The 27,985-nt window shown below is 34.8% G+C and overlaps 1 protein-coding gene across 3 annotated transcripts; it reads left to right on the forward strand.

Moving 5' to 3' along the window:
- On the forward strand, positions 1-27,654 carry LOC132156382 (glycerophosphodiester phosphodiesterase domain-containing protein 5-like). Of its 3 annotated transcripts, none has more exons than XM_059565371.1 (16): positions 1-217; positions 9,959-10,231; positions 11,691-11,794; positions 12,921-13,014; positions 13,093-13,152; positions 14,158-14,256; positions 14,363-14,456; positions 16,821-16,966; positions 17,148-17,230; positions 20,494-20,644; positions 22,504-22,728; positions 22,834-22,991; positions 24,097-24,244; positions 24,323-24,405; positions 24,704-24,783; positions 27,162-27,480. In XM_059565371.1, the coding sequence occupies exons 2-16, from the start codon at positions 10,049-10,051 to the stop codon at positions 27,281-27,283; spliced, it is 1,830 nt and encodes a 609-aa protein (XP_059421354.1). In that variant the 5' UTR covers positions 1-217; positions 9,959-10,048; the 3' UTR covers positions 27,284-27,480. The 3 variants fall into 3 exon arrangements, with proteins under 3 accessions (XP_059421354.1, XP_059421355.1, XP_059421353.1); XM_059565372.1 differs by lacking the exon at positions 1-217 and adding an exon at positions 4,015-4,167 and having other exon boundaries at positions 27,354-27,654; XM_059565370.1 differs by lacking the exon at positions 1-217 and adding an exon at positions 4,015-4,167.
- Positions 27,655-27,985: the final 331 nt, after the last annotated feature.

Consider the following 27,985-nt stretch of genomic DNA (forward strand, 5'->3'; position numbering starts at 1 on the left):
CTGCATCAGCAGCACTGCAGTCAGGCAGTCGCAACACTGCGGTAATGGGAAACCTTCAGCATGGACTCACAGCTTCACACGTCAGTAACGGTGCATGTGTCTTCATCCGTCACAGGCAGCGTATTGTGGTGCTGACACTGTGAGCGTGTACAGATGCGCTCACTGCAGCACAGATCGCCTTCACTCTGAAACACTGCAACATCACAGACACACACAGGTGAGTCTTTCATACTGTTTCATTTAATAACTGCGGGTTTACACTCTATATGAATGCTGCATATGCAGCGTTTGCTTGCACTTTATATTATACAGTAGTGTCTATGTTGCACATATGCAGTGTTTATTAATTGCAATATAAACAACTGTTTGACCATGAATAGCTGTTGCTTGTTTTAATTATATGCTACATTTAACATGTTTCATGTTAATTAATTTGTTAATTAGTTTGCACTCAATTAGGATTGTCTATCAGTGTTGAGCTGCAATGTTCGTCACACTTTATTCTACTGTGTATTTCATTTAAGTAAAGATGTTGCATATTGCTGTTGCTATAGTAATTAAGAATAACATCCTGTAATAATGGACACTGTAAAATTAAGTGTTTCCACATTGTGTACCAGTACTGAACATGCATGTTTTAATATGCATGTTTAATATAATAAGTTTTGAATTTGTGTGTGTATATATATAAAGGGATGTAAAAATGAATTTTGCCCTCCATATATATCAATCCAAGAATATTAACATATGCCACATTTGAAGAAAAACTTTGTTGTCTATAATACTTCATTTGTTATGGACAGCTAATTTTATTTGTTGAACATATAGCATATATATATATATATATATTTTTTTTTTATAAATCATACATAAAGCCTAAATGCAAGCTACTGTGTGATTGAAAAGGTATTTTTTTTGCGCTTGAAATATTTAAAATATATCTTGGCCAGAATTTTTTTTTTTTTTTTGCTGTTTGAAACATGTACAGTATATGAATTAATATTGACTTAATATGTAATTTTTGAATATGCAATGCTTATCAGTTTTTCATACACAAAAGTTCAGTTTTTATGAGGGTACAGTATGACTCAGGATAACTGCATCATTCTTTGCTCCAACTTTGTTCTGTGTGTTAACTCCATCCATCATGTCAGCAGCTGATGAGTGTAGGAGGGTTTTCATGAAGGAGGAATACACCAGTGCACTGCCTGTTCCCTCTGATTATTCTTTATCAATGTTACTCCATTCTAAGGGCAGAGACTATTGAGCTCACAGTGACGCACGCAGCCATTCATCTCTCACCTTCACACTCACATACAGCACCGCTGTTTAGATTTTTTTGCATATTATTTTATTATTGTTTATTTATTTGGAAAATGCTTTTATCCAGAGTGTATGACATATGAGTGCAATAATAGCAGAATTGATTCATGTTATTTATGCAAAATGTTATCTATCTATCTATCTATCTATCTATCTATCTATCTATCTATCTATCTATCTATCTATCTATCTATCTATCTATCTATCTATCTATCTATCTATCTATCTAACATATAAATATGTAAGCATGTGAATATCTATCCATCCATATTTTATCTATCTCTATATATGGAATATGTTTAGCTTTATATATAAAATGTATTACTGAGATTGCATATACAGTTCCTATTTAGTGTAAACTTTGTCATGGCTCTTGTTTGGTTTATAATATATATATATTAATGCATACAGAGGTAAAAACATTCAAATGCACAAAAGTTGTGTCTCTGATTCATTTGGCTGCAGTGAGGTGTTTACCCTCGTCAGTTCATACATTGACCTGCAGGGGAACTCCTGAATGATGTAATGTGTGCAGTTACTGGTTACTTTCGCAGACGGTGTCTGTCGCGAGTGCTTTGCCATGTATTAATCACAGGTTGGCCCCAGCAGAGACATGCGGGGTTAAGTGGCACATTCAAGGGCATGGGATTGGGATTTATGCAGCTCTTGTGTTTCCAGGCAGTGCTACGTTGGACTGCAGAGCTTTTCTAGCTCGATGCCATTGCCACTACGTTACCATGCAATTAAGTGAGCTCACACCCTACAATCTAGATCAATTTATGATCAATTGCCATCGCTGTAGCTGTCATATGAGAGCTACTGTATGCGACCAAACACATTGAGCTGTGCATCTATACATTGGTGACACAACGAATGGTATGAGTAGAAAAAACAATGTATAGTCTTTGTCGATTCATGTTGAAAATATACTCATCATCACGCTATCCAAGATGTAGGAATGTTTGTTCCTTCATGTGAACAGATTCAGAGAAATGTAGCATTTCATCAATTGCTCACCAATGGATCCTCTGCAGTGAATGGGTGCCGTCAGCCCAAACAGCTTACAAACATGCAGCTTATGGCTGCACGAGATGTTAATTGCTGGACTGGAGTGGTATGGATCACTTGTGGATTATGTTTTTATCAGCTGTTTGGTCTCTCATTCTGACGGCACCCATTCACTGCAGAGCATTCATCGCTGAGCAACTGATGAAATTCTACATTTCTCAGAATCTGTTCACATGAAGCAACAAACATACCTATATCTTGGATGGACTGAAGGTGAGTACATTTTCAGATTTTTTTTTTTTTTTTGGGTGAACTATTGCTTTAATAAGCATCATTTTATCCCATTTCACTGAATCAAGCTAAATTTCACTGTTTATTTCCCATCGCCCCTCAATAAACCACAGATTTCTGTGCATAAAGCACAGATGCAAATTTATAAAATAGGAATTGAGGTCTGTATTCAAAGCCATCAAATCCATGTCATAACAGATGATGTGAACAGGCAGATGAGGAAGCGGTTTGCGGTGAGCGCGCTGCAGTCTCAAATGCAGATTACAGAGCAAATATGAGAGAAATGAAAGTTTCTGCGTCACAGCTGAGCTACGTCATAAACAAATTATGAATTCAAGCCGCTGGATCTGAGAGAGAGGTAAAGCTGGAGAGCTTTCCACAAACAAAGGTGCACACAGGGTTTATAGAAATGACTCACTGGGTCTGCAATTATTCAGCCTCTCACTTCTAAGCCTGTTTTTTATTTTCCAGAAAATAAGACCAGTTTCCTTCAGGATTGACCCACTAGAGAATGAAATGCAAATGTCCAGCTTAACATTACCAACATGACCCATATGCAGCTAAACCAGAATGCTACTGAATGACTGCAGTGTACTTGGAAGTCTGTTTTTGTCTTGGTTATTTTAGTCATGCTGTTTTTGGAAAATTATTTTATTTTATTTTAGAATCTATAACTAGAAAACAGTATTCAACAATCAAATCATCAATTTTTTTTATTCAGTATTTAATTACATTACTTTTTGCTCAAAACAACAACAACAACAACACAAACAATTAGAGTTTAGTATTCAACAATCAAATGGTCACTATTTTTTTCTTTTTAACTCGTTTTCACTCTGGATTTTATTTTTTTTACCTGAAAACAACAAAAAACCTATGCTTATTTAAAAAATTGATTACTCAAATCATTTCGCGGATACAAACAGCTACATTTAATCAAACAATGAAACATTTAAAAGTAGACTAAAAGGTGAGCAAAAGGTTGAACTGTGGTCTTAAGACGAGTGGTTTTTATAAATGTGGGATAAGGGTAAATTGAAGTTGTTCATTTTAATCCATTGCGACAGCTTAAAAAAATAAATAAAAAATGTGACGCTTTTAACCGATTTAGAGACAAAAACATTTCAGTTTTTCAGAAATTCACCTACGATGCATATGCATTTCCAAAAATTGTACAGTAAAATTTTAAAAGTCACATTTTAAATGCATACATGGACAAATTGTAAATCTTTAATCTAACTTTTAAATATAAATATTATTATTATTATTATTATTTTCAAATTAAATAATAAACCTTAAATTTACAGGTTAATATTGAATAGGAAAATATTAAAAACGCCTATAAATAAAACCCCTAAGCTTAGAAAGCATGCAAATTGGTGCCTGAAATAGAGAGAGAGAGAGAAGGGGGAGGAGTTTGTGAGTAACAGGTGTTCGGCAGCAGCTGCTGTTCACAAACACAGAGACACAGAGCGATACGGAGCTGCAATTATCCTCCGATACAGCAGATGATCGATAAACCCTCCAATAACCGCTGAACGATCGGTGAGTCAGACATTTACACGCTTTTCTCGGTTATTAGTTTTACTTTGGCGATGTTGTGTCAGCTATGAACATTTCACTGCGTTTTCAACTCATGATGATGTGTCAGTCATCAGGTGTTTATTGTCGAAGCAAATAAACGACTGAAGAGTGAACACTGAAGAGACCCGTTGTATTATATTGTTCAGACGCTTCTGGAAATACAGTGACAAAAAGTGAGTGAGTGAGTGAGTGAGTGTTCAGTTTAGTCTGTTAAAAAGCTTCATTCCTACAGTGGAAACTGGAGCGAAATTTCAAGCTGTTGGATGTTAGATTTATTTAAAAATTGAATAATAATAATAATCCATACTACTACCTTGTTTTAGACTTGTTAATTATCGTATTAGTACAACTATCGTATATAAATATGGTAATCATTTAGTGCCATAGTGTAAAGTACCAGCTATCTGTTATCATCACTAGGTTTTATAATCTATTTTCACAATCACAAAACTTGTCTAAGCAGCCAGAATGAGAGATCTCATGCATATGTTTGTGTTGTTTTTAATTCGGATTAGCATTAGGTTTGACGTGCGGATGGTAAGAGGATTGCGTGTTTCTGTTCGTGGTCGAATAGGTAATTTCCTTCTTTATACAGCTATAGTTAAATGCTGGTGTGTGTGTAAGAGAGAGAGAGTTCAGGTTAATAGTATTAATATGATTTATTTCCTTTTATTCTTTCCCTTTTGCTAAGTCAGCTAAAGCAAGCATGACTTTTACTAGTGCTCATACTTGGAATTAGTGATTTGAGTACACCTGTAACTCTCAATATGATGAAACTGGATCTGCTTCACTGCTGACGCTAATGATACCTCAAACCATGTGGCTAGTATGTCGCCGCCTAGTAACAACCCAAAAAACCTTAGCAACCACTTACTGTAGCAACATTCCAAAAGACCATAGAAATGACCTAGCAACAACCCAACACACCCTAGTAACCACTTACTGTAGCGACAACCCAACACACCCTAGTAACCACTTACTGTAGCGACAACCGAACACACCCTAGTAACCACTTACTGTAGCGACAACCCAACACACCCTAGTAACCACTTACTGTAGCGACAACCCAAAACACCCTAGTAACCACTTACTGTAGCGACAACCCAAAACACCCTAGTAACCACTTACTGTAGCGACAACCCAAAACACCCTAGTAACCACTTACTGTAGCGACAACCCAAAACACCCTAGTAACCACTTAGTATAGCAACAACCCAACACACCTTAGTAACCACTTACTGTAGCAACATCCCAACACACCTTAGTAACCACTTACTGTAGCGACAACCCAAAACACCATAGTAACCACTTACTGTAGGGACAACCCAACACACCCTAGTAACCACTTACTGTAGCGACAACCCAACACACCCTAGTAACCACTTACTGTAGCAACAACCCAAAACACCCTAGTAACCACTTACTGTAGCAACAACCCAAAACACCCTAGTAACCACTTACTGTAGCAACAACCCAAAACACCCTAGTAACAACTTACTGTAGCAACAACCCAAAACACCCTAGTAACCACCTCTAGGCTATCATCCATCTAGCAACAGCAAAAAGCACCCTAGCGACCATATACTTTAGCAGCAATCCAAAAAGACACTAGTAATCACCTACTGAACCAACAACACAAAGCACCTTAACAACCACCTACTAGACCAACAACTCAAAACATCCAGTTACCACCTTGCAGCAATCCAAAATATCCTAGTAACCACCTAGCAACAACCCTAAACACCCTAGTAACCACCTAGCGACAACCCAAAACACCATAGAAATCACCTAGCAACAGCCCAAAACCCCCAGCAATCACCTACTGTAGCAACAACCCAAAGCACCCTAGCAACCTCTTACTGTATCAACAACCAAAAAACCCCTAGTAACCACCTATCAACACCCAAAGCACCCTAGCAACCTCTTACTGTATCAACAACCAAAAAACCCCTAGTAACCACCTATCAACACCCAAAGCACCCTAGCAACCTCCTACGGTAGCAACAACCAAAAACACTCTTGCAGCCACCTAGCAACAACCCAAAGCACCCTAGCAACCTCCTACGGTAGCAACAACCAAAAACACTCTTGCAGCCACCTAGCAACAACCCAAAGCACGCTAGCAACCTCCCACTATAGCAACAATCAAAAACACCCTAGTAACCAACTATCAACACCCAAAGCACCCTAGCAACCTCCTACAGTAGGAACAACCAAAAACACCCTTTTAACCACCTAGCAACAACGCAAAACATAATTTTAAATGCCTAGCAACTACCCAAAACATCCTTGTAACCCCAAGCAACAACCCGAAACACCCTACAAACCACCTATTATAGCATCAACTCAAAACATCCAATGACCACCTAACAACAACCCAACACATCCTAGTAACCACCTTGCAACAACCCTATTCACCCTAGCAACTGCCTAGCAACAATCCTTGAAACAACTTGAACCCTGAAACAGAACAGTAAGATTCAACACCTATAAAAATGTGACGCTAGCAACGTCAAGATTGGGGGTAAATTCCCAAGGAATACATGAGCTGATGAAATGTATACCTTGAATTGGTGTGAATGAAATAAACAAAACTACATTAAATCATTGGAGAAAAGCACTGCCATAGCTTTCTAATATTGTGTCTTGTCAGTAAAGCGTTTTATTGAGCTGAATGTGGAGGGTGAGACACAGAGTGCATGGAGGGATTGAGGGCAAGAATGAACAATAGTCCTGCTGCTGCTAACGGTCGCCATTATTAGTGTGCATTGTTTATTTATGTCTAAACAAAGCGTTGTGCCTCGGTGAGTGTGAAGCACAGCCTCTCTCTGCTGCGATGGTGTGTGAGAATGCTTTTACTCTCTTTAATTAGACACCACATCTCAATCTCCCCAAAGCATTCAATATTAAAGACTTGTGACCTCATACACAAAACCCAAAAGCATTTCCATTAGGGAGGCTCTTGTTAATGTATTTTGTATTACATCAGTAGTGGATATGGGAGCGAGATTGGTTTCAGTCATTTGACTGTTGGCCTAAAGTTGTGAAATCAGCAGTGTTGTTTTATTGCATTATGGCACTTTTACGGTGTCATTTCAGCTGAAGCTATTTTGCATGCTAGATAGGCGAGGAAAATGTTTTATTGTGACATCGTGACATATTTCTAGGTCAAAGGGCATGACAAAAATGATATTGTCAAATGAACACTTTTCAACAGGGTTTTGACACAAAAGGCTGTGTATAGTTTCATATGTCTCTGAAACCCATTGTAATGAGGAAATTGGCTTTATGTTGTGGTGCTGTGCATCCTGGGTTGCAGTTAAGTTGACATGATCTTCTATTAGATAATGAGAATACCGGAAGGGCTGATCTAAACACTGTTTAACCTCATGCCAATCTATAAGTCTTTGTGTTCAAGTCCAGAAAATCGCAATAGGCTGCGCCCATAAAGTTCAGATAACAAACTTAACCGTGTCCTCTCTGTGTCAAAGGTTTTAGTATATAGTGCATAAAGCATATTGCAATAAAATATTTATATTATATATTTAAATATAGTACAGTAGAATAAAAAATGACAAATATTGTCGTAATTACACATGCATATACTGTACAGTATATATACATAATATATATAAAATAGTTTATATTTACATATAATTAAAAAAAATATTTTAAAGTAAAAATAATACATATAATAATCGATTGTAATATTTTTACTATAGAATAATTTTTTTTTTTTTTTTTGCAGTAGACTGTAATTGTGTTTTCAGATGTGCAGCCGTTCACAGACTGCTGTTTGAGTTAATAAGAGGGTGTTGGCAATATCTGTCAGTCAAACAACAGTGTTTTATTAATGGTAAGTCATATTCTTCTGGCTGAAAACAGATTTGATTTGTGTGTGACATCTTTGGCTTTTATTTAGTGTTTTTTTTTTTTATGCGACCCACCATGCAAAACTTATCAAAAGTTTTCATCTGTTATCTGTATTATGGATATCTTACAACATCACATTTTACCATTTAGGAAATTATGCCTGACGTGCATAAAAGTGAATGACTGGGTATCTTTTATTCCTTAAGATGTGATGCAAAAAGTAATTTCTCTTCGTAAGAAATATTTAGTTTCTTGATTATTTGGTTAAAATAGATGTCTTAAGATTTCATGCAATATTGTGTCTCAGTTAAATTTTGGAAATCTTGTTGACATATATAAGTAAACTATTTTTGGACTTGCAGTAAAACACAATAAATGTCTGAAACATGCAGTTCTGTGATCACATTATTGATAGTCTCTCCTAAAGCGAACACATGCTGCTTTCAGTGTGTGCTCGTGAACGAGGAGCCGGTCAGACTGTGTACTGCTTTCTAAAAGGATGAGGTGTCACTTGAAAACAAGGTCAAGATGCTGTTCTGACTCACTTGGAATAAACCGATTTAGATGCACAACATCCTTTAGTGCTGGAGTTTATCAGTTTCTATTTGAATTGTCATGAGTGAACTTGAACAGTGAGCGTTCTAGATAACCTCTCACCTGTTTTTACTTTAATCCGTCACCTTAATATCTGCTAACCAGTTTAGCTGCTCCGTTAGGGGAGGCTCTGACGTGTCTGTCTGAAGATCAGTGACGGGTCAGACATTATTCTCAACAGAATTCCCGGATCAGATCACGCAGTCTGGGACAAAGACGATGAACCGTCCAGTCCGTATCTGGGAGTCTAGCAAATGTGCAGTTTCTGAATAAGAGATGCAACAGTAAATGGGTCAATAACGTAGAGACTTAGACATTTGATTCGAAGTCTCATGCTTATCCATGGCTGTTTTTATTTAATAAAAAAAAATACAGTAAAAACTGTAAAAATTTGCAATTTAAAATAACTGTTTAATTTTTTCCTGTGATGCGCAGCTGCATTTTCAGCATCATTCCTCCAGTCTTCAGTGTCACATGATCTATAGAAATCATTCTAATATGATGATTTGCTGCTCATTTCTGATTATTATCAGTGTTGAAAACAGCTTATTGTGGAAACCGTGATACAATATTTTTTTGGTGGATTATTTGATGGCCAGAGAACAGCATTTTTTTTGGAATAGACATTTTAAATGTCACTTTTGATAAACTGAATGCATCATTTCAATTATAACTAATTTCTTATAGAGTACTGTACATTTCTAAACCCTGTTTTAACGTGCTTATTTGCATGTTTGCGACATTCATAATATTGATCAGACAAGTACAACAACCACACAACCTTTGTTAAAAATACTTGTCTGTCTGTTTCTGTTACTATTCATATATCATGAATATTTAATAAGGGAAGCATTGTTTAGTTTCTGATTGGTTGTTTGTTGCTAAGCAACTCACTGTAACATTATAGCTCTGTCAATAGCTCGCATTCAACTCTAGATTTTAGTATCTACAGATTTATTATCCGAGATGCTGTTTGTTTGCACACTAAAAACCTCCATCTGTGATCTGAGAGTGCTGACAGTGCAGGGCAGGGGCCCACGGGAGGCCCCTATAGGATTGCAGTTTATTTGTGTCACGAGTATTGTTTGTTGGAAGGTCTTTTGTAAACGGCCTCTTTTTTCAAGAAACATGATGCAGTAGAGATGACCCAAAATAATTGTTAAGACTGATTATTTTTCTCTCGCTGTAGCTCAATGCATCATTCTATAGAGTTCAGTGTAATAGAAGAAAGACTGTTCCCCAGCAGGTATTATTAACACAATCTCGCTCTCTTTGTCTCTGGCAGATCTCCTCCAGCTCCGATCCTGATCCGTCTCCTCCGGTTCCTGTCCATCCGTCTGCTCCGGGCTGCTCCATGCAGGGGAGCGGCTGATCCATGGGCCGCTCTCCAGTGAGCCTGTCCAGACTGAAGCTGGGGAAGCTAAAGGTGGTGCGGCGGCAGCTGCTGCAGCGCTATGAGCACCAGCCGTTTGTCTCCTGTCTGGCCGGCCTGTACGGCTGCCAGTGGAGACGCTACCAGCGCGCCAAAGCCCAGCCGGGGGAATGCTGCTGTAGTCGGGTGAGAAGACATGATTATTACAGTGCTTAAAATCCCTCATATTGCTTTTGACACTTCCTTATTCTTATCTGAAGTAAATGCAGCAGCAATGGTTTACATGCAAGTTTTGTTCAGAAACCTAGTGAGCTGACAGCATGCTGAAGCATCGTAGCACAGCGTGCTTCTGGCTTGGGGTTGCACAAAAATATGAAACGCAACATAATTGTCCTTTATAACATTCCTTATTTTAGTTACAGTTCTAGAAATCCCAGTATGATTGAGACAAAAATACAACATTTCATAAAATAATAAACCGTATCAATAAGGACAAATTGAATAAAATTAAGAAAAATTACTATTTGTACCTAACATTTCTGTGTGCTATGTATTTTTATGCTTAATAGAATATCACAACTGTTATTTTAGTAATACGCATCAGTCATAATATTTATGCTCCACATAAAGAGTGCCATTTCCGTTTCCTTTTAAGGGTTATTATTGTAAACTAAATAAAAAAAATTAAAAAAATGTTATTGAAATGATGGTGAAATATAAAGAACCCCTTTTCCACCACAATTTAATATATATATATATATATATATGTGTATATATATATATATATATATATATATATATATACACACACACACACACAGGTAATTGCGACTTTTTATCACAATTCAGACTTTTGTCTTGTAATTCTGAGTTTACAACTGTCTCGCAACTGTTTTTGAAAAAAAAAAAATAATATAAATAAATATATATATATATAAAACTAAACTAAATTAAATCTTAAACTAAAATTAAAATGAAAACTGAAAATATAATATATTCATATATAAATATTTTTACTGGATTTTGTGATTTTTTTTTTTTCTTTTCTTTTTTTCCCTGCACTATTAACCCCTGTTACATTTTATTCATTTAGCAAAAATCACCATGTAGTTAAAAGACATTTTGTATTCATGTATTCCATCCAATTCAGAGCATGCATTCAATAATTTCATGCATTCCCTGAGAAAAGAAGCTATGACCTTGTTTATCTATTCCTATGCCACCTTGAAAATACTGACACTTATTTCAGTAAATGCAAATGTAATATTTAATTTGATATTGATATATTGCTGATGAGTTATCTTTAACACCACGAGCGCAGCTCTTCATCTTCTGATGGGCTGCTTTCTAAATCGAGCAGGTTTAGTGCCGATAAACAAGCTCCTCTTGGAGTGACTCAGTGTGAGGCGTGAGTGAGTTCGGAGGTTTGCAGTGTGAGCATCCTTCATTGAGTCATTTAGAGCAGGCTGATGACTCACCGTGTGATTGCTGCATGCTGAGCCAGCTCCAAATCAACTATTTGAATTGCAAAGTTAGTATTACCCTCATGTGTCCTCTGTTCCATCCTCCTCTTGTATTTTCACACTCGTCCGGCCGAGTAATTGAGGTGATGTGTGGGTGTTCTCATGATGGCTCTGTCTTACAGTTGGAGTGCAGTTGTTTCGCTCTCCTCATCGTAACGTTTATCCTGACCCTGATATTCCTGTACTTCTGGAGTGAGGCGCAGAATGACTACAACGACTTCGACTGGTGAGTGTCTCGGGACGGACAAACAGATGCATTGACACAATTAAACTGATGTGCCATTCACAGAAAACTGTGCCACTTGTGTGTCCCTAAAACTATATAATTACATTTTGATTGATATGATATGTAAAGCATATTAAAAAAAAACTGACAATTTGGAATTTGCTTATCCCTATGCATTTCCATTACATTTGAATGAGTTATATGAACTTGAAAAAAAATACATTTGACTCTTATTCAAGGTAACATTGTATGCATCCACTATAGCTTTTTTCTAAACAAAATGTACAATATTTAAATTTTTCTATTTAGTGTGTCCCAATGGCTTATTAATTATATAATTACATTATTTGGTTAATTTGATTATGTAAGGCATAGAAAAACAACTTCAAAAATAAAAATAATGTTGAGTATTTTATTTTAAAATATTTGCATGTAGGGGTTATATAAAAAATAATTTTATTATATAAATAAAATGTCATGCATTCACTGTAGTTTGTCTAAAATATTTTTTTAAATATTTTCAGATTTTTTTGTGTGTGTGTGTGTCCCTATGGATTGTTAATTATTTAATTACATTACTTGATTTGAAAAATAAGGCAAAATGTTTTATCCGAATATCAGGATTTTGCATGTCCTTATTCATCTCCACTATTAAAAATTTGCTTTATTAACAGTAAAATGTCATGCACTTGCTGTAGTTTTTGTCTAAAATAATCGGACAATATTTTCTGAATTTTCATCGTAATTGGTCTCTGCACTTTTAACCAGTTACATTTATTCATTCAGAAGATGCTTTTAAAAATAAACAATGCTGTCACATTTTCCTGTCACATTGACCTTTAGAAATAATAGTTTGCTCTTTCTGACATCGTATTAAATTGTGTGATTAAAAAATCAACACGTAGTTTAAAGACATTTACATTTTACATAACATTTTAGCAGATAGTTTTATCTAAAGCATCTTGCGTTGCATTAAAGGTGTACATTTAACATTATACAAACGTAATGTTTCACATTAAATATTCAGAAATATTCAGTCCCTGAAAATGCATGGATTAATGATTTAATTCGATTTTCCCAAGCTAAACTCCATTAAGGTCTATTTGTTAATCTGTTGTTTGTGCAGGTTTAACTTCGGGAACCTGGGCTTCTGGTTCCCGTGGTCGGTGGTGTTGCTGGTGGTCGCCGCCGCTCTCTTCACCTACATCGCCCTCCTGCTGGTGAGAACAGTGAACTGCAGAAAGTGTTTCAGCATCAGATTCTGCGGATGATAATGTTGTGTTGTTGATGTTGTGCAGGTCCTAGCGGTGTGCCTTCTCTCTGAAGGACAGAGGCTTTACCTCCACTGGAGCCACAAGGTGATCAAAGAAACCTCATCATCATCATCATCATTCATCCTCGGCTCGCACATCTGTGTTCTTTCCATATCTGTGTTAGCAGAGATACGGCTTCAGATGGCACAGATTGTGTTCAACCTACAGTGAATACTGTATAGATAATACTGAACAGAGTTCAGCTAAAATATGCTGTTTTATTTGTATTTTGAGGGCTACTGTGATTTATAGTTATTTTGTCCTCTTCTAACACAAATGTTGATTTAGTGATTTTTAGGCTCCAACATTAGCCAATTCAGAAACATTTTGTTGTGCTATAATTTATTTTTTTAAGAAAAACAATACATTATTGTTATTTTAGGATTATGTGTTATCAATATTTAATTTATTTAGTACTTTTGTATTTGAAGGTTAATTTTAATTTGCATTATTATTTTAGTTTTTATTAGTTACTTCAGTTATATTTTGAGTAATTTAAGTATTTAGTACTTATATTAGTTTGCTGCCAAGACATTTTTTTTTACATTAATTGTAAGGTCACTTTCTTTTCAAATTTTTTATTTTCATTCATTTTTTATTGTTTAGATTTAAATAACTATCACTGTAGCACCAAAAAAAAAAATCCATTATATTATAATAATTAATATATTAACAATATATATATTTATTCTATAAACCTTGATCTAATAAAATAACTAAAAAAAAAAACTAAAATAAAAAATTATAAAATTGCATACAACAAAATTACTACAGAATCCTAAAAAGAATTCAATCAATTTTTTTCATCCTTATATTTGAATGCTTTGAATTTTTATATATATATATATTTAATTGAAATTGAAAGAAACAATTTCTAATATTTGAAAAATATTTTCTGATTTTTTTTATTAATTGTGTCCATTTTCTCTATTACTTTTAACTAGCATTAATGTAAAAACAGAAAATGTAAACATGAAACTAATTCAAAACATATAATGGTATCTCAATGATGCTAAAGTGCAGCACTGCTCTGTTCTGTATTTTGCCCAGATTGGTATCCTGGTGACTCTCAGCTTCTCTATCAGTGCCACAGCTGTGCTCTCTGACGTGTGGAGCAAAGAATGGACCACGCTGCTCCTTTCTTTTCAGGTGGGTCATGTCACCCGACACAGAATGTCACTGCAGTATTCTGAGCAGCTTTACGTCAAGTACAGTTCCTGTAATGCATTTATGTGTTTCCATTTTTGTCGAGCAGGTTACAGCACCCTTCCTTCACGTGGGCGGAGTTTCACTAATGACACTTCTGTCCTGGCCAATAGCCTTACACTTCTTTCGCATGAACAAGAGAGGTACGTGATCCTGTTCGCTGCTGGCAACAAATAAAAGCACATTGTGATTCTGGTCATATCCTGTTTCAGCCAGCACAGATCTAGTTTTCACCAAGAAAGGTGGTTCTGGGCTTTAAAATGGGCTGCACACCTACTCGTCTCGTATCAGACGTCAGGAGCCAGAGGTGGTGATGTTGTGATTATGTGGCTTAAAAAAGCTTGTTCTTTCTAAATCGATGAGACAACTAGATTGCTACGGTTATAATTGTCCAATATTGCACAGCATGATGCAGTGCCACTTGCATTCAATTGACAGAACCAAACAACTTTATTATCCCCATCTGTGTATTTAAAAGTGCTGCACGCACTATCGAGAATTTTACTAACTTTTAAGAATTTCTTATTTGAAAGCAGGTTTTTTTTTTAAATAATTTTTTTGCATATATATATATATATATTATTTATTTTATTTATTTATTAATATTATTTATTTTATTTTTTTAATTTTAATGATTTCTAAAAAAAAATCTATTTAGCTTTAGTTTAACACTTTAACACTTTTTTTATATGTGTGTATGCTTTTTATTAATTTTATTTACCTTTGATTATTTTAGTACTTCAGGTTTAATGAAAAATAAAATAACTAAGCTTTTTAATATTTTATTTAACATTTATTTTGTTTCCAGCAATGATAATAATTAATTAATGATAATGACCCTGCCCTACAACACAAAATAATGCAGTTTAATTCAAAATAAAGGCAAAACACCTGTGAAAAATCTATACGGAAAATTGATTTGTATTAACAGTTTCAGTTATATGCCAAGACCACATTTCTAATATTAATTTAGGTTTTTCCATTAAATGTTTATTTTTTTATTTTAGCTTTCAGTTAACGAAAACAATTTTTTAAACGATTTTTAATTGTTAAGAGCACTAGGTAAAACAGCACATTTTATGCATGATATTTCAGCAAAACCAATCGCTCTGTGATGCACCACTTGTCCTTGAAAAGCATTGCTCTTATTCTTTTCTCCTCTCTCTGGCTGATGTTCAGCTGAGTCACGTCTGCGTCTCTCTCTCTCTCTCTCTCTCTCTCTCTCGCTGCTCTTAATGAAGCCGTGACGAACGAGGCAGAAAGACAAATGCAGGACAGAGGCTGAACTCACAGCAGATGTGTGATGCTCGCCTCCATCCAGAGACCGGCCCTTTGTCCCAGCATCCCTCTCTCACAAAGACCTGGTCTCTCTCTGTCGCTGAAATGAGCCGTGCCAGTGTAGAGATGACATAAGCATGCATCATGCTCTCAGCGGCTGCTGCGGTTACTAATTGGGCCTGTCAGTGTGCGATTATCATTCTGTAATTCCCATGTGCGCTCAGGCTGCTAAATGATTGTTGTGGCTGTGGCAGAGATGATTTTTTTTTTTAATATAATTTGCGATCAAGAGGGTGGCGTAGTGGATTTGGTTATGATGGGGAATATGATGACCCAATTTTGGCCTGATCTGAAAATTTGAAACTGATGAAGCTCAGCTTTAGTTATATACACACATACCCTCCAAAAAAAAAAATCATCAAAAATAGGGCACATTGAATGTGCTATTAATATGAAGGAATTTTATATATAGTTTTTTTTTATGTTTAACTGGATTGCTGTAGTTAATGGAAATATCTGTAAAATAATGGATAAATCCTGACAGAATATTAGCAGTATATTTTCATATCTTTTCTTTTCTTTAGTGTGTGTGTGTGTGTTTGTGTGTATGTGTGTGTATATATATATATATATATATATATATAATTTATTTATTTATTTATTTATTTATTTATTTATTTATTTATTTACACACACACACACGCATGCATATATATATATATATATATATATATATATATATATATATATATATATATATATATATTGCCTAATGTTCTATATATTTTTTCCAGTTTTAAATTTAATTTAGGTTTTAGTTATTTTGTGAGCTTTTATAATTTGTATTAACTTTTTTTTCTGTTTAGATTTTATTACATTTTTATTTCATTTTTAGTTCCTAGTTTTAGTTCGGTTTTAGTTCTCAAATTTGAGGAAGGTTTGGTAAAAGGTATATGAAACTTTAAACTGTTGGTAGCACTAGATTGACTCCAAGCAATACTGAGATCTTCCCTAATTAGTGTACGAAGTTCCACTGACTAGCTACAACAGTCTCCACCCTTTGATGAAGAAAACCAGCTGATGAAATAGTTGCCTAATGTTCTATTAACATTTAACGTTCCAATGTGATAAATTATAAAGGTAAAATGTGTTTTTATAATGGTTGGATGCGTTTTACACTTTCATTAATTGAGGTTAAACGTGTGTGTGTGTGTGTGTGTGTGTTTCAGTGAGGCAGGTGGCTCTCCTCAGCTTGTTCCTGGCGGTTCTCTTCGCCCTGTATCTAGTGCCATTGGGCATGTATTCACCCTGTATTAAAGAGAAGGGCACACTGGGGCCAGCGCCCACCCTCTTCGGGCACAGAGGAGCACCCATGGTCTGCTATTTTTACCTCATGATATTTGTGCAATATTAATTGAGCACACATGGATTGAATGTGGGCTTATGTCAGCATGCCCTTTGAAAATCAGCGTCTGTTTGATTTCACATTCAAAACTAAACAGGACTTGGTTTCCTTCTATCTTGAATTAATATATATATTTTTTTATTTCAAAAAGCTTGCACCGGAAAATACCCAGATGTCCTTTGAGAAGGCTGTAGAATCGGGAGGAGAGGGACTGGAGACAGACGTCACAATCAGGTGGGCATCTTCATCCGTTCCTACTTCCTGTTCTGCATAAAAGCATTTTAAAGTACTGAAACGTGCTTCTTTCATGCTCCTAACATAGTCACAGTAACCTGCAATGCCAATGGTCATGGGTTTGTTTCTCTCTGAGTGCAGCGGTGAAATGTATACCTTCAATGCACTCTATTTTGCTTTGGAGAAAATGCATGCAATGTATGCAAGTAATATATATATATATATATATATATATACACACACACTTTTGTTATGTATACTGTAAATAAATATATGGCCCATTTCTAAGGTAGCATCCTTCCCAGAAATGCAATCCCAGAATACATTGCTAGAAACAATCTAAATATATTCTCGATAGTGAGAGAATTTACTTAGATTTGCAATCCAATTACAGTTGTTTTTTTTAATGCTTGCTAGAGTATCATAATGTTATCTTTACAACTTAAAACTCTGTTGGAATCTGTGTTATTATAACGAACCAAAACTAAAATGATATTTTAAAGAATTGTTACTCACAATAAAATAAACGTTATCTACAATGAATTAAAGTAATTTATTTATATTGTTTTTAATAAAATGAGCATAAAGTAATTCAAAATAGTTCATATAAAAACAATATGAAATCTTAACCAAGTGAAGAGTCAAAAAAAGAAATCCTTCAAATATGTGCAATGGATTGTGGATACAGTATTCAATGTCATGGTCTCTGATGGACAATTTTTTGCACATTGAAGGTCAATTTTATCTTAAAACTAACTTAAAACTTTATTGGATTCAGTGTTGTTATAGGTAACTAAAACTAAAATGATATATAACAAATTTGAAATAAAATGTTAATCTAAAACAAATAAAGAAAACGCAACCATTTGATTAAAGTGTTAACAACAGAAGTGAAAACAATTTAAAATCTACTTTAAAAATTAAGTATAACAGCAACCACAACAAAAACTACAGTATATCAATAATACTACAATAAGAATAACTGAACTCAATTGTCCTACATAGGGACTACACGCATGGGTTGTGCTTTTAGATCAGTCAATTATAAGGTTTCTTTCAACATTATGATGCAGACTTAGAAATAAAAGCTGCCTATGTAGAGTAGACAGCAGAGCTAATGTTGACAGTACACAAAGTCTGCGGCCTTCTCTGCTCTCAGCCTTCGTCTGTGAGTGATATTAGTGGATTTCTGTGATCTTCTACTTCAAGTGCATCATCAAACGGTCAATGGGCAGCTCATTCAGCAGGTCATTTCCTCTGGACAAAGGTCTGCTGTAGCCATGAGCAATGTGATAACAACGGCTCCTGGATGAGTCACTGATGATTAGCTGAACACGAATCCTGTAAGTGCTCTTGTCTTGACTGAGTGAGCTCGGGATGTAGATGAGGGAGCGTGCCGTCGGTTTGCAGCCGTTTGATGACCCTACACTGTCAAGTATTTATCAGCGCATGTTTTCAGGAAAGCAAATGCATTTTGTGCAGACAGTTTCAAAAGAATTAAAAAAACAGCTATTTACTCAATGGTTTTACAGAAAGTGCTTGGCATTTCAACCCAATCATGAGTTATTTGTGACATAACAACCTCTGACCCCATTTGCAATTACAGATCTGTGTCAGGTGTGGACTGACACTGGGTTAATCTGGCTAACAGAATTCGTAAACACCTCATTTTATGTGTTTGACCAACTTTGGAAAGGTTATTTTTATTTGATCAGGCGAATATTTTCCTGCATGCATTGACCTAGATGAAATTTAGACAAAAAACTTGTTTTTACTTGTTATGAGTAAAATTGGAAAGATTGTTTAGCATTAGAGGAAAGCCGGGATCAAATACATTTAGTTATTGTATTTTTTTTTATACTGTAATAGTGGAAGTTGGAACAAATACAGAGATTTACATTTATCAGGCCCACAAAATACTTCCCATGATTAAACAAATCAGTGCTGTTATTATTAACAAAACAGCTAAAGTCAAATAATTAGTGTTAATTTAAATAATGCTGAAATGAAATATTAGATGAACAACTTAAAAATGAAAATTATAAATGTTGCCTTGGCGGCTAAATAAATAAAAATAAGTAGAACTTAAAGTACTAACATTTCTAAAAGTGAAGCTGAAATAAATATAAATGGTAAAAATACTAATAAAATGACAGAAGCACATAAATAAAAATGTAAACTAAAAATACAAAATAAAAATTAATTCAAAATATATATATTTTTTCATGTTTTGAAAGAACTGATGTTTCTAACTTTGGCAACTAACTGAAAATAGGCTTAACTTATGGTATTAAAACAGAAATAAAAATGAAAATAAGGATGATTTATAAATATTTAAGAAATAAAATGAAAAGGACAGAATGAAAACTGAAAAAACAATGTTTTGAGAAATTCACATTGTTAATGCAATTGTGTATAATACAAAATTAACATCTAGAAAATGTTTACTTTGAGTTGTGCTTGTTTGCTTGCTTTGTTTTTAATGAATATTATAAAACCATTTTATATATATATATATATGTATGTATATGTATGTATGTATATGTGTAAAAATCAAACAGTTTTTTTAAACCTTGGCAACAAACTGAAATTAAAGGACTTGATCTTACATTTAGTCTTTTATCCAAAGCAACTTAGAAATGAGGACAATGAAAGCAATCAAAATCAACAAAAGAGCAATGATATACAAGTGTTAGATCAAGTCTCAGTTAGCCTAATGCAGTACACCTAGCAATTGTTTTTTTTATTATATGATAAATAAAAAGAAAACCGATAGAATAGAATAAGAATAAATCAAGCTAGTGTTAGAGGCCTTATTTGCTTTTGTCAGAATTACAATTGTGTAATAAAAAGAAAACAACTATAGATGGAATGCAAAAAGATTAGAGAGATTAGTGTTTTTAAGCAGTTTCGTAAAGTCTAAAAGAGGCATTATTTAATAAAGAATAGAACTAGAATAGAGAGGGCTACAGTTAGAGGGTCAAAAAAGATGTGTTTTTAGCTGATTCTTGAAGATACTTAAATTACTAAAACTGAAATAAAAATAAAGGAATATACATAGTTTTTTTTAATCGGTTATTTATATGTAATTGCATATAAATAGTACAAAAATAAATTGTATCTTTCTTTGTTTGTTTATAGTTAAATATTAAAAAAAGGTAATTTTCCATATTTTAGAAGTACAGCACAAACTGAACTGAATTTCATAGCATGCAGAAACAGCTGCCGTCTTAAATATTCACCCTCTATTTCTCTCTCTGCAGTTATGATGGCGTCCCGTTCCTGATGCATGATAGCACCCTGAGGAGGACGACCAACGTGCATGAGGTGTTCCCCAACCGGACGGACACACCGGCGGCCATGTTCACCTGGGATGAGCTGGAGATGCTCAGCGCTGGATCCTGGTTTCTTCAAGTAATGATCCAGAACCTTGAGTTCCTGTTCATCAACTAGCACTCGTTTAAAAATATTGATGGCTATGTGCATTATCAAATAATGGCTTATTGAATATTTCTAGCATATGCTGTGTATACGTAATGTAAAATTTGCTGTGAATATGTGCAATGACGTATTAAAAGCCATGTACTCTAATGCACAGTTTAGCAAAAATAGAAAACTGAAAACTGCATTTGTTAATAGTAAAATTATTTTATAAATAACTTATTAGCTAATTGAAGTGTCCCATAACGTTTTTATGGTTTTTAATCCCCATATAATTACTGATTATATACGTTTTACTTATACAAACTGGTTATTATAATATGTTATGATGTTCTTTCCAGTCACATATTAGCGTCTCAGGATAATTATACATAACAGAAACCATTTATCAGAGAACACACAGAATGGATTTGTATTTTAAGAGAAATCATAAGTGATCAAAGCGGATTAGAAACGAACAGAGAGCCATTATGGTTTATAAAAGCCCATCGTTCTACAATAAAAACAATGCAGTGCACATCCATATATGCTTTTGTTCTTGGGCGGTTCATTAACACCAGAATCCCTCTGAAATCCCTGCGTGGAATCACTTGGGATTAAAGGATTCTGGCTGGAATTAGGCTTTGCCTGAGGAAGCGTGTGTCTCTTTCCTGCCACTAAAACACGTACAGTTCGACTTCGGCCGATGCTCAACCTCAGGGCTGGGATGAAGTAAAAGGCTTGTGGATTGTGTTTTACCATGAACCATGTAAAATGACTTATTAAAGAGGGTCCCTGCAAATTATTTATTATTAGTAGTATTATTAAAAAAATTGAAGATAATTTTTTTTGTAAACAAAGTATTTGTTCTTTATTATTATTATTTGAACAAATTATACGGCATGTATTACTGCTGTAAATTACAAATTTCCTAGTGCTGTCAAATGCATCCAAAATAAGTTTTTGTTTACATAATGAGTGTGTGCTGTGTATATTGTGTGTGTGTGTGTGTATATGTATATTTATATGTATATATGTGTATATATATTTATATACACACACACACACACACACACACATGCATCTATATATTTAAGAAAATTTTTGTTTATTTATAAAATATATATATAATATAAAATATAAGAATACAAATATGTACAGGTAAATGTCTTCAAAATATACCCTTTATATAAAATAATATAATTAATTATTTGTGTATTTTTATATATATATATATATATATATATATATATATATATACACCATACACATACATATATTACGTAAATATTTATATTTATTTTGGATGTGATTTATCACGTCTATTCATTTGACAGCACAGAAATTTACAAAAAAAAATAATAGTAATATACATTTATTTTTTAATTATAAAACTGATGACATAACTGTTGTAAACTATAATTGCAATGTAAAATATTTCATTATAATTGTATTATTATAAAAATGAAGAAATTTTAAATTTAAAATTGTACTGTAAAATAAAAATGTATATTTGATAATTGTAATAATCTTATTTTACACTATTTCTGTCTGAAATTCTTCTCTTTTAAATATAATGATGAATGAAATGATGTGAATGTGTAAATGAAGTAAACCTAGCACGTATTATGCTCCCAAATACATGTTAAACTCACAGCACATGCAGAGATGGAGTTCACCGCATTTACTAAAGATCTGAGACGCACAATAAACCACTGTGGAATCAAACTGCAGCCTTTGATTTGAAAATAGCATTAAAGTCGTATTTTATTTTACAGTCAGAATAATTAATTTCTAGCTTTTCATTGACTTACAGTACAAACCAATCAAATCCTTGCTTTTCTTCCTCTCAGAGGGATCCTTTCGGCACGGCCTCTTCTCTTGATGTAGACGAGAAGGACCGGGTCCGAAACCAGACAGTACCCACCCTGAAAGAGTTCCTGGATCTGGCTGCCCAGCACGAGAAGCTGGTGATCTTTGACCTCAGATGCCCCCCCCGAGGACACCCCTACAGAGACACATGGATCACACGCACCCTGGAGGTCATACACAACGAGTCCTCCATTAACTCCAGCCAGGTAGTTCAGCAACCTCTTCTAGCTGTGATAATAATAGCATTAAACAGGAGCTGGTTCAGCAGCTGAAGGTGTATTATATGGTGTTTTTGGCCTGTCTTGTGGCAGGTGTTGTGGCTGCCGGCCGATCAGAGGAGTCTGGTGCAGGAGCTGGACCCCGAGCTGCAGCAGACGTCTGGAGATCACGCCTCCATAGAAGAGCTGCAGGAGGAGCACATCGTCCGACTCAACCTTCATTACAGCTACATGTCACAGGAGCAGATCAGGTACAGCAGACTGCAGCGACTCTAAGAACAGCGATTATTTTATTATATTATGTGTATAATTTGAATACATTATAAACATGTATATAATATATATAATTATTAATAATAAATAAGCATTATATATATGTATGTATGTATGTATGTATGTATATATGTATATATGTATATATGTGTATATGTGTATATGTGTATATGTATATATGTGTATATATATATATATATATATATATATATATATATATATATAATATAAAACTTATTTATATATTATATTATGGTATATAAATCGATATTATTATTATTAATCATAAATAAGTACATAAAAATTGTAATTATTATATATTCCATAATTATTTACTGTTTTATTCATATTATATGGTATATTAATATAAATGGTATTTATATTTATTATTAATAATAATAATACCCTGAATTATAATAAATTGCATTAATAACTACAACAATAATAATAAAAATAATAATGTATATTAAATGTGTAAATCTATAAAACATATGTATATATGCATGTTTGTTTGTATGTGTATGTAATATTTATGCTTATAAAAATTACATTATTCAACTATTTAGGTTATTAGTTATAATATTCTAAATGTTATATATATATATATATATATAATATTTTATTCATATAACTATGTATATATAGGATTCCCCTCTTTTGAAAAAAAAGGTTGATTCTCTCAGGTTTTTCATATATTTAGTTTTTTGTGTGCGTGTCTGTTTTTATTTAATTCGTTCCCTCTATTTACTAAAACGTGCACACAATTACTATTGCGTTCCCTCGATTTACTATTACGTTCACTCGATTTGCTAAATCGAGGGAACTAATTAGTAAATTGTGCGCACAATTTATAAATTTTTTCTTGCATGTCATGTGCGGGGCTCCGTAGTTTTGTGTTTTAACTGGCTGTGCAAAATATAGCCCCATTCTTACCAGGAAAACACGATCATATCAGACCTTTTGTCCTCTGTTGAACTCTTGTGACTCTTTGCAGAGAACAGCTTTTGCAATTAAAGTGTACAGCTTCATAATGCCTCTTTAACGGCCCAATGATGTCTCACCAGAACGTGTTTCTGATTTCAGAAAGTACTCCTCTGTGAACATCAGCACTAACCTGTATGTGATCAGTCAGCCGTGGTTATATTCGCTGGCGTGGTGCGCAGGCGTTCATTCAGTCACTACAAACTCCCTGCACATCCTCAAGAAACTACAGCGCCCCTTGTTCCTCATGGTGAGTCCGGATCACAAATATAACTCGATGATTGACTGATTGATGTGTCACGTCTACACGTCTCTCTTCCTCACACAGACTCCAGATGAATACAGACTGATGTGGATCCTGACCGACATAGTCTCTGCTTTCCTCATCACCGCTATTTTCATATTCCATTGGTGAGTTCTGCTTCAACTAACCTGCTTCTGCAATGCCTCGCTCCTGTAGTTTAGTTATTAAAGCTAAGAAAACACATGCATGACATGTTCAAGTATATCTAAAGACCTTCCAGATCTAATCTGCATATCTAATATCCATTTAAAAAGAATGCATGATTAGAATTGCATTGTAACCCAAATCATAGTTTAGGTTAATCTGAATATTGGAATATTTTCTGTGCAGAATTTTATTCTAAAGCAGGTTTTGTCTAATGTTCTCTCATTGTTTGTTGTGACACTGTGATGTTTGGTCCTGTAGGTGGCGTGAGCGAGGCTTGCCCTTCTGGTCGGGCAGTAGACAGGTGAATGAGAACGGACCGTACAGCAAGTTCCGGACGGGTAAGTTGGTGATTTTGGGCTGTGAATGTCTCAGTGCTCATGTTTTTGGCGTGCCGTCCTGCATGTGCCGTCCAGATCACTGGCTATTTTCAGAATACTACACTACTGCTGAGTGAGGATACTGTACTTACTGTATGAGGTGATGTGCTCAATCCAAACACAATTTTTTGCATCTAATCCTTGACCATTTATTTGATCGAAAAACAAAAGTATAAGAGATTTTTACACAAAATTGGAATTAATATGCAATATAACGATGCATATAACTGGATGCATGCATAACACAGTGGCATACTACTGTATATTTATTATTATTGCATACTTTCACATACTGGTTTTTCACATACTGGTCTCCAGAGGTGGGTAGTAACGAGTTACATTTACTTCGTTACATTTACTTGAGTAATTTTTTGGGGTAACTAATACTTTTCGGAGTATATTTAAAGATGGGTACTTTATACTCTTACTTGAGTAAATTTTTGGGGAAAAATCTGTACTTTTACTTCGTTACTGTGGGCGACGCTCCTCTCGTTACTTTATCTTAATGCAATAAATGTTATAAATGCTTCAGTTTATTCCAAACGCGCCGTCTACTTTTCTCTGGGCAATGAGCGATGCCCATTCGCGAATGATTCATTCTTTTGAGTCAATTCTGTTCAAAGGCTTGATCAAACCAATTGGCAAACAAATGAATTGGTTCATGAATCAGTTTGAATGAGTCGTTCAGTTCCCTGCCGCGCGCGCTGAGCGTCTGAAGTGGTTCACTCGGAGTTGTAACGTTTAAGAACAGAAAGAGCGTTGAAAACGTGGCTGGAACTGCACAGAATTGAAATCTGCAAAGGCTATTATTTGCTAGCGATGGAGATCCTTATTAGATGAACACCGCGTGTGCTGTCTACTCTTCAACAGGTAATAACTTGGGCTACATTCGATTACAGTACACGATACCACTGTGACATTAGTTTGTTGTACGTGTGTGGCTTATAACAGAGGGGAGTCAAGTTGAATGCAGCTTCCAAAAGACAAAAAATAGCCGATTAAGATTTTATTAATTTTAATACAATCACACCGGCGTGAGTACGTTCAGCAAGTCATATCATCAGCTCTAAATTCAGATCTGTGATCGCTCGCTGGCGCTGAGCCAGAGATAGATGCGTTCTTACATCGCTGCGCATTATAACCAATCACACATGATTCTTTTGAGCTTATTAAAGCATTGGCCAATCAGAGGCGTTCAGATGAGTCATCGCTAAAATGCCGGTGCTTCCTTCACTCGCTCCTGACTGAATACCTCTTTCTGGCGAATTCTCTCGTCAGAAACAACAAAGTGCAGATGTGTGTACGAATCTTTAATTAAGATATTGATTTCACAGTGTTAACAGTTTCAGTGATTTTAATGGGAGTTTCTGAGAGTGATTTAAATCTAGACTGTCAGTGAAAATGATCTTTAATAATGTAAATGTTATTTGCTCTCTTTCTGAACAATGAAAGATTAGTAGCAATATTTATATCCCATTAACTTTCAATGTTAAATTCACATTTAATATAAAGTCAGTCGTATTAAAAATATGTTATGGCATGACACCTATATCTGTTACTTAAGTAAACAGACAGGGTTTTATAATAAATTACATAAATTGGAGTAAAGGCTGATGAAATATATACATTTATACACGCACACATACATTACCTACATTTTATCTATATATCTAAATAAAAATAGGCTCAGTATATATGACCCAAAGTAACTAGTAACTAACTACTTGAGTAGATTTTTTATCCGATACTCTTTTACTCTTACTCAAGTAACTATTCAAGACTAGTACTTTTACTTTTACTTGAGTAAATATTTCTAGAAGTACTTTTACTTTTACTTGAGTACAGTTTTTGGGTACTCTACCCACCTCTGCTGGTCTCTAAAACATAGTACACAGAGTATTATATCATGCAATAAACTTTTCCATTCTGAACACAGCCATTGAGAAATGTTGTATGTATATGTGTGTGTTTTAGTTAATTGTACCAGTATAGGCATTGTAAAGTATATATTTATTTTATTAAACTGTGCCTATATATGTGTATGTGTATGTGTGTGTATATATATATATATATAATGTTTTTTTTTTTTTCTCAAACCGGGGTTCATGAGTTGATGAAAAATTTAAATAAATTAGGCAAGCAAAAAAAAATTATAAAAAGTGTTATTTGTTTTTTTTTTATGATTTTAATTTTAAAATGAGTTCAAATTAAAATGATCAAAATATATATTTATAAAGTATAAGGTAATCAGATTTTTCATCAGCAATCCCAGAAGCCCTTGTTGTTTGGTGTCCTGTGAGCCCTTGACTTGCATGTGTGCATGTCTCTGTGTGCTGTAGAAGCGTCTGAGGTCCAAGGCATCCGCTGGAACCCTCTGTTCTTTGACGGGCCGTCACCGTCCCGGGACCTCGACCTCACCCTGCATGTTCCCCCTATGCATGGCTTCCCCGTCCCAATCTGACCCTCCATCACTCTCGTTATGAGCCGCTTTCATCTCTCTCCTTCTCGTCCACGCTCCGTCCGGATGGCAGAGCTGAGCGACGTCTGGTCCATCTCAAGCATCAGCGTCCGTGGAGGGGCTCAGAGCTCGCCCCTCACACCCAACCTGCCCACCATCAGCGAGGAGCCGCCCATCTGAACCCCTCACAACACCGATCTGTGGAGGAAGTGAAGCCTGCAGACCTGGAGCCGCTGTCAGCATCATCACGCGCTCATTTGCATTCGAACTTTAAACTCTGAGCTTCTGCTGTTGCTGCTTCAAATTGTGAAAGATTTCCTGGTTTAAAGATGTGTTTTCATAGTCTAGTCTTGACTAGGCTTCGAGACAAAAGTACATGATTAAATTACCCTCTATTATTGGCCAAACGGGTAATATGAAGACAAATAAGAAGAAATAAAAGTGTGTGTTTGTGTATGTATATGTTTGTGTATATATATATATATACATCATATTTTGGATCTAAGGAGGAACATATGTCTGTTAAATGGTAAAAAATTTAAATCCCTAAAATCAAACCTAAAAGTAAATACCGGTAGGTAAAAATACTACACTGTTTTGAGTTTAGCACATTTCCCCTAAAATTTGCATTACTATAATGTGTCCAAACATAGTATTGTGTATGTATACACACACACACACACACATTACCTTAAAAAAAATTAC

This window comes from Carassius carassius, chromosome 13, assembly GCF_963082965.1.
Source record: "Carassius carassius chromosome 13, fCarCar2.1, whole genome shotgun sequence".
Taxonomy (NCBI): domain Eukaryota; kingdom Metazoa; phylum Chordata; class Actinopteri; order Cypriniformes; family Cyprinidae; genus Carassius; species Carassius carassius.

Bases quoted from the DNA above. Each gene is read 5' to 3' on its own strand.
- LOC132156382 (XM_059565371.1), top strand. From the start codon at position 10,049: ATGGGCCGCTCTCCAGTGAGCCTGTCCAGACTGAAGCTGGGGAAGCTA. The intron at 13,153-14,157 runs GTGATCAAAGAA...TATTTTGCCCAG, and splicing joins ACCTCCACTGGAGCCACAAG to ATTGGTATCCTGGTGACTCT. The intron at 16,967-17,147 runs GTCTGCTATTTT...TATTTCAAAAAG, and splicing joins GGCACAGAGGAGCACCCATG to CTTGCACCGGAAAATACCCA.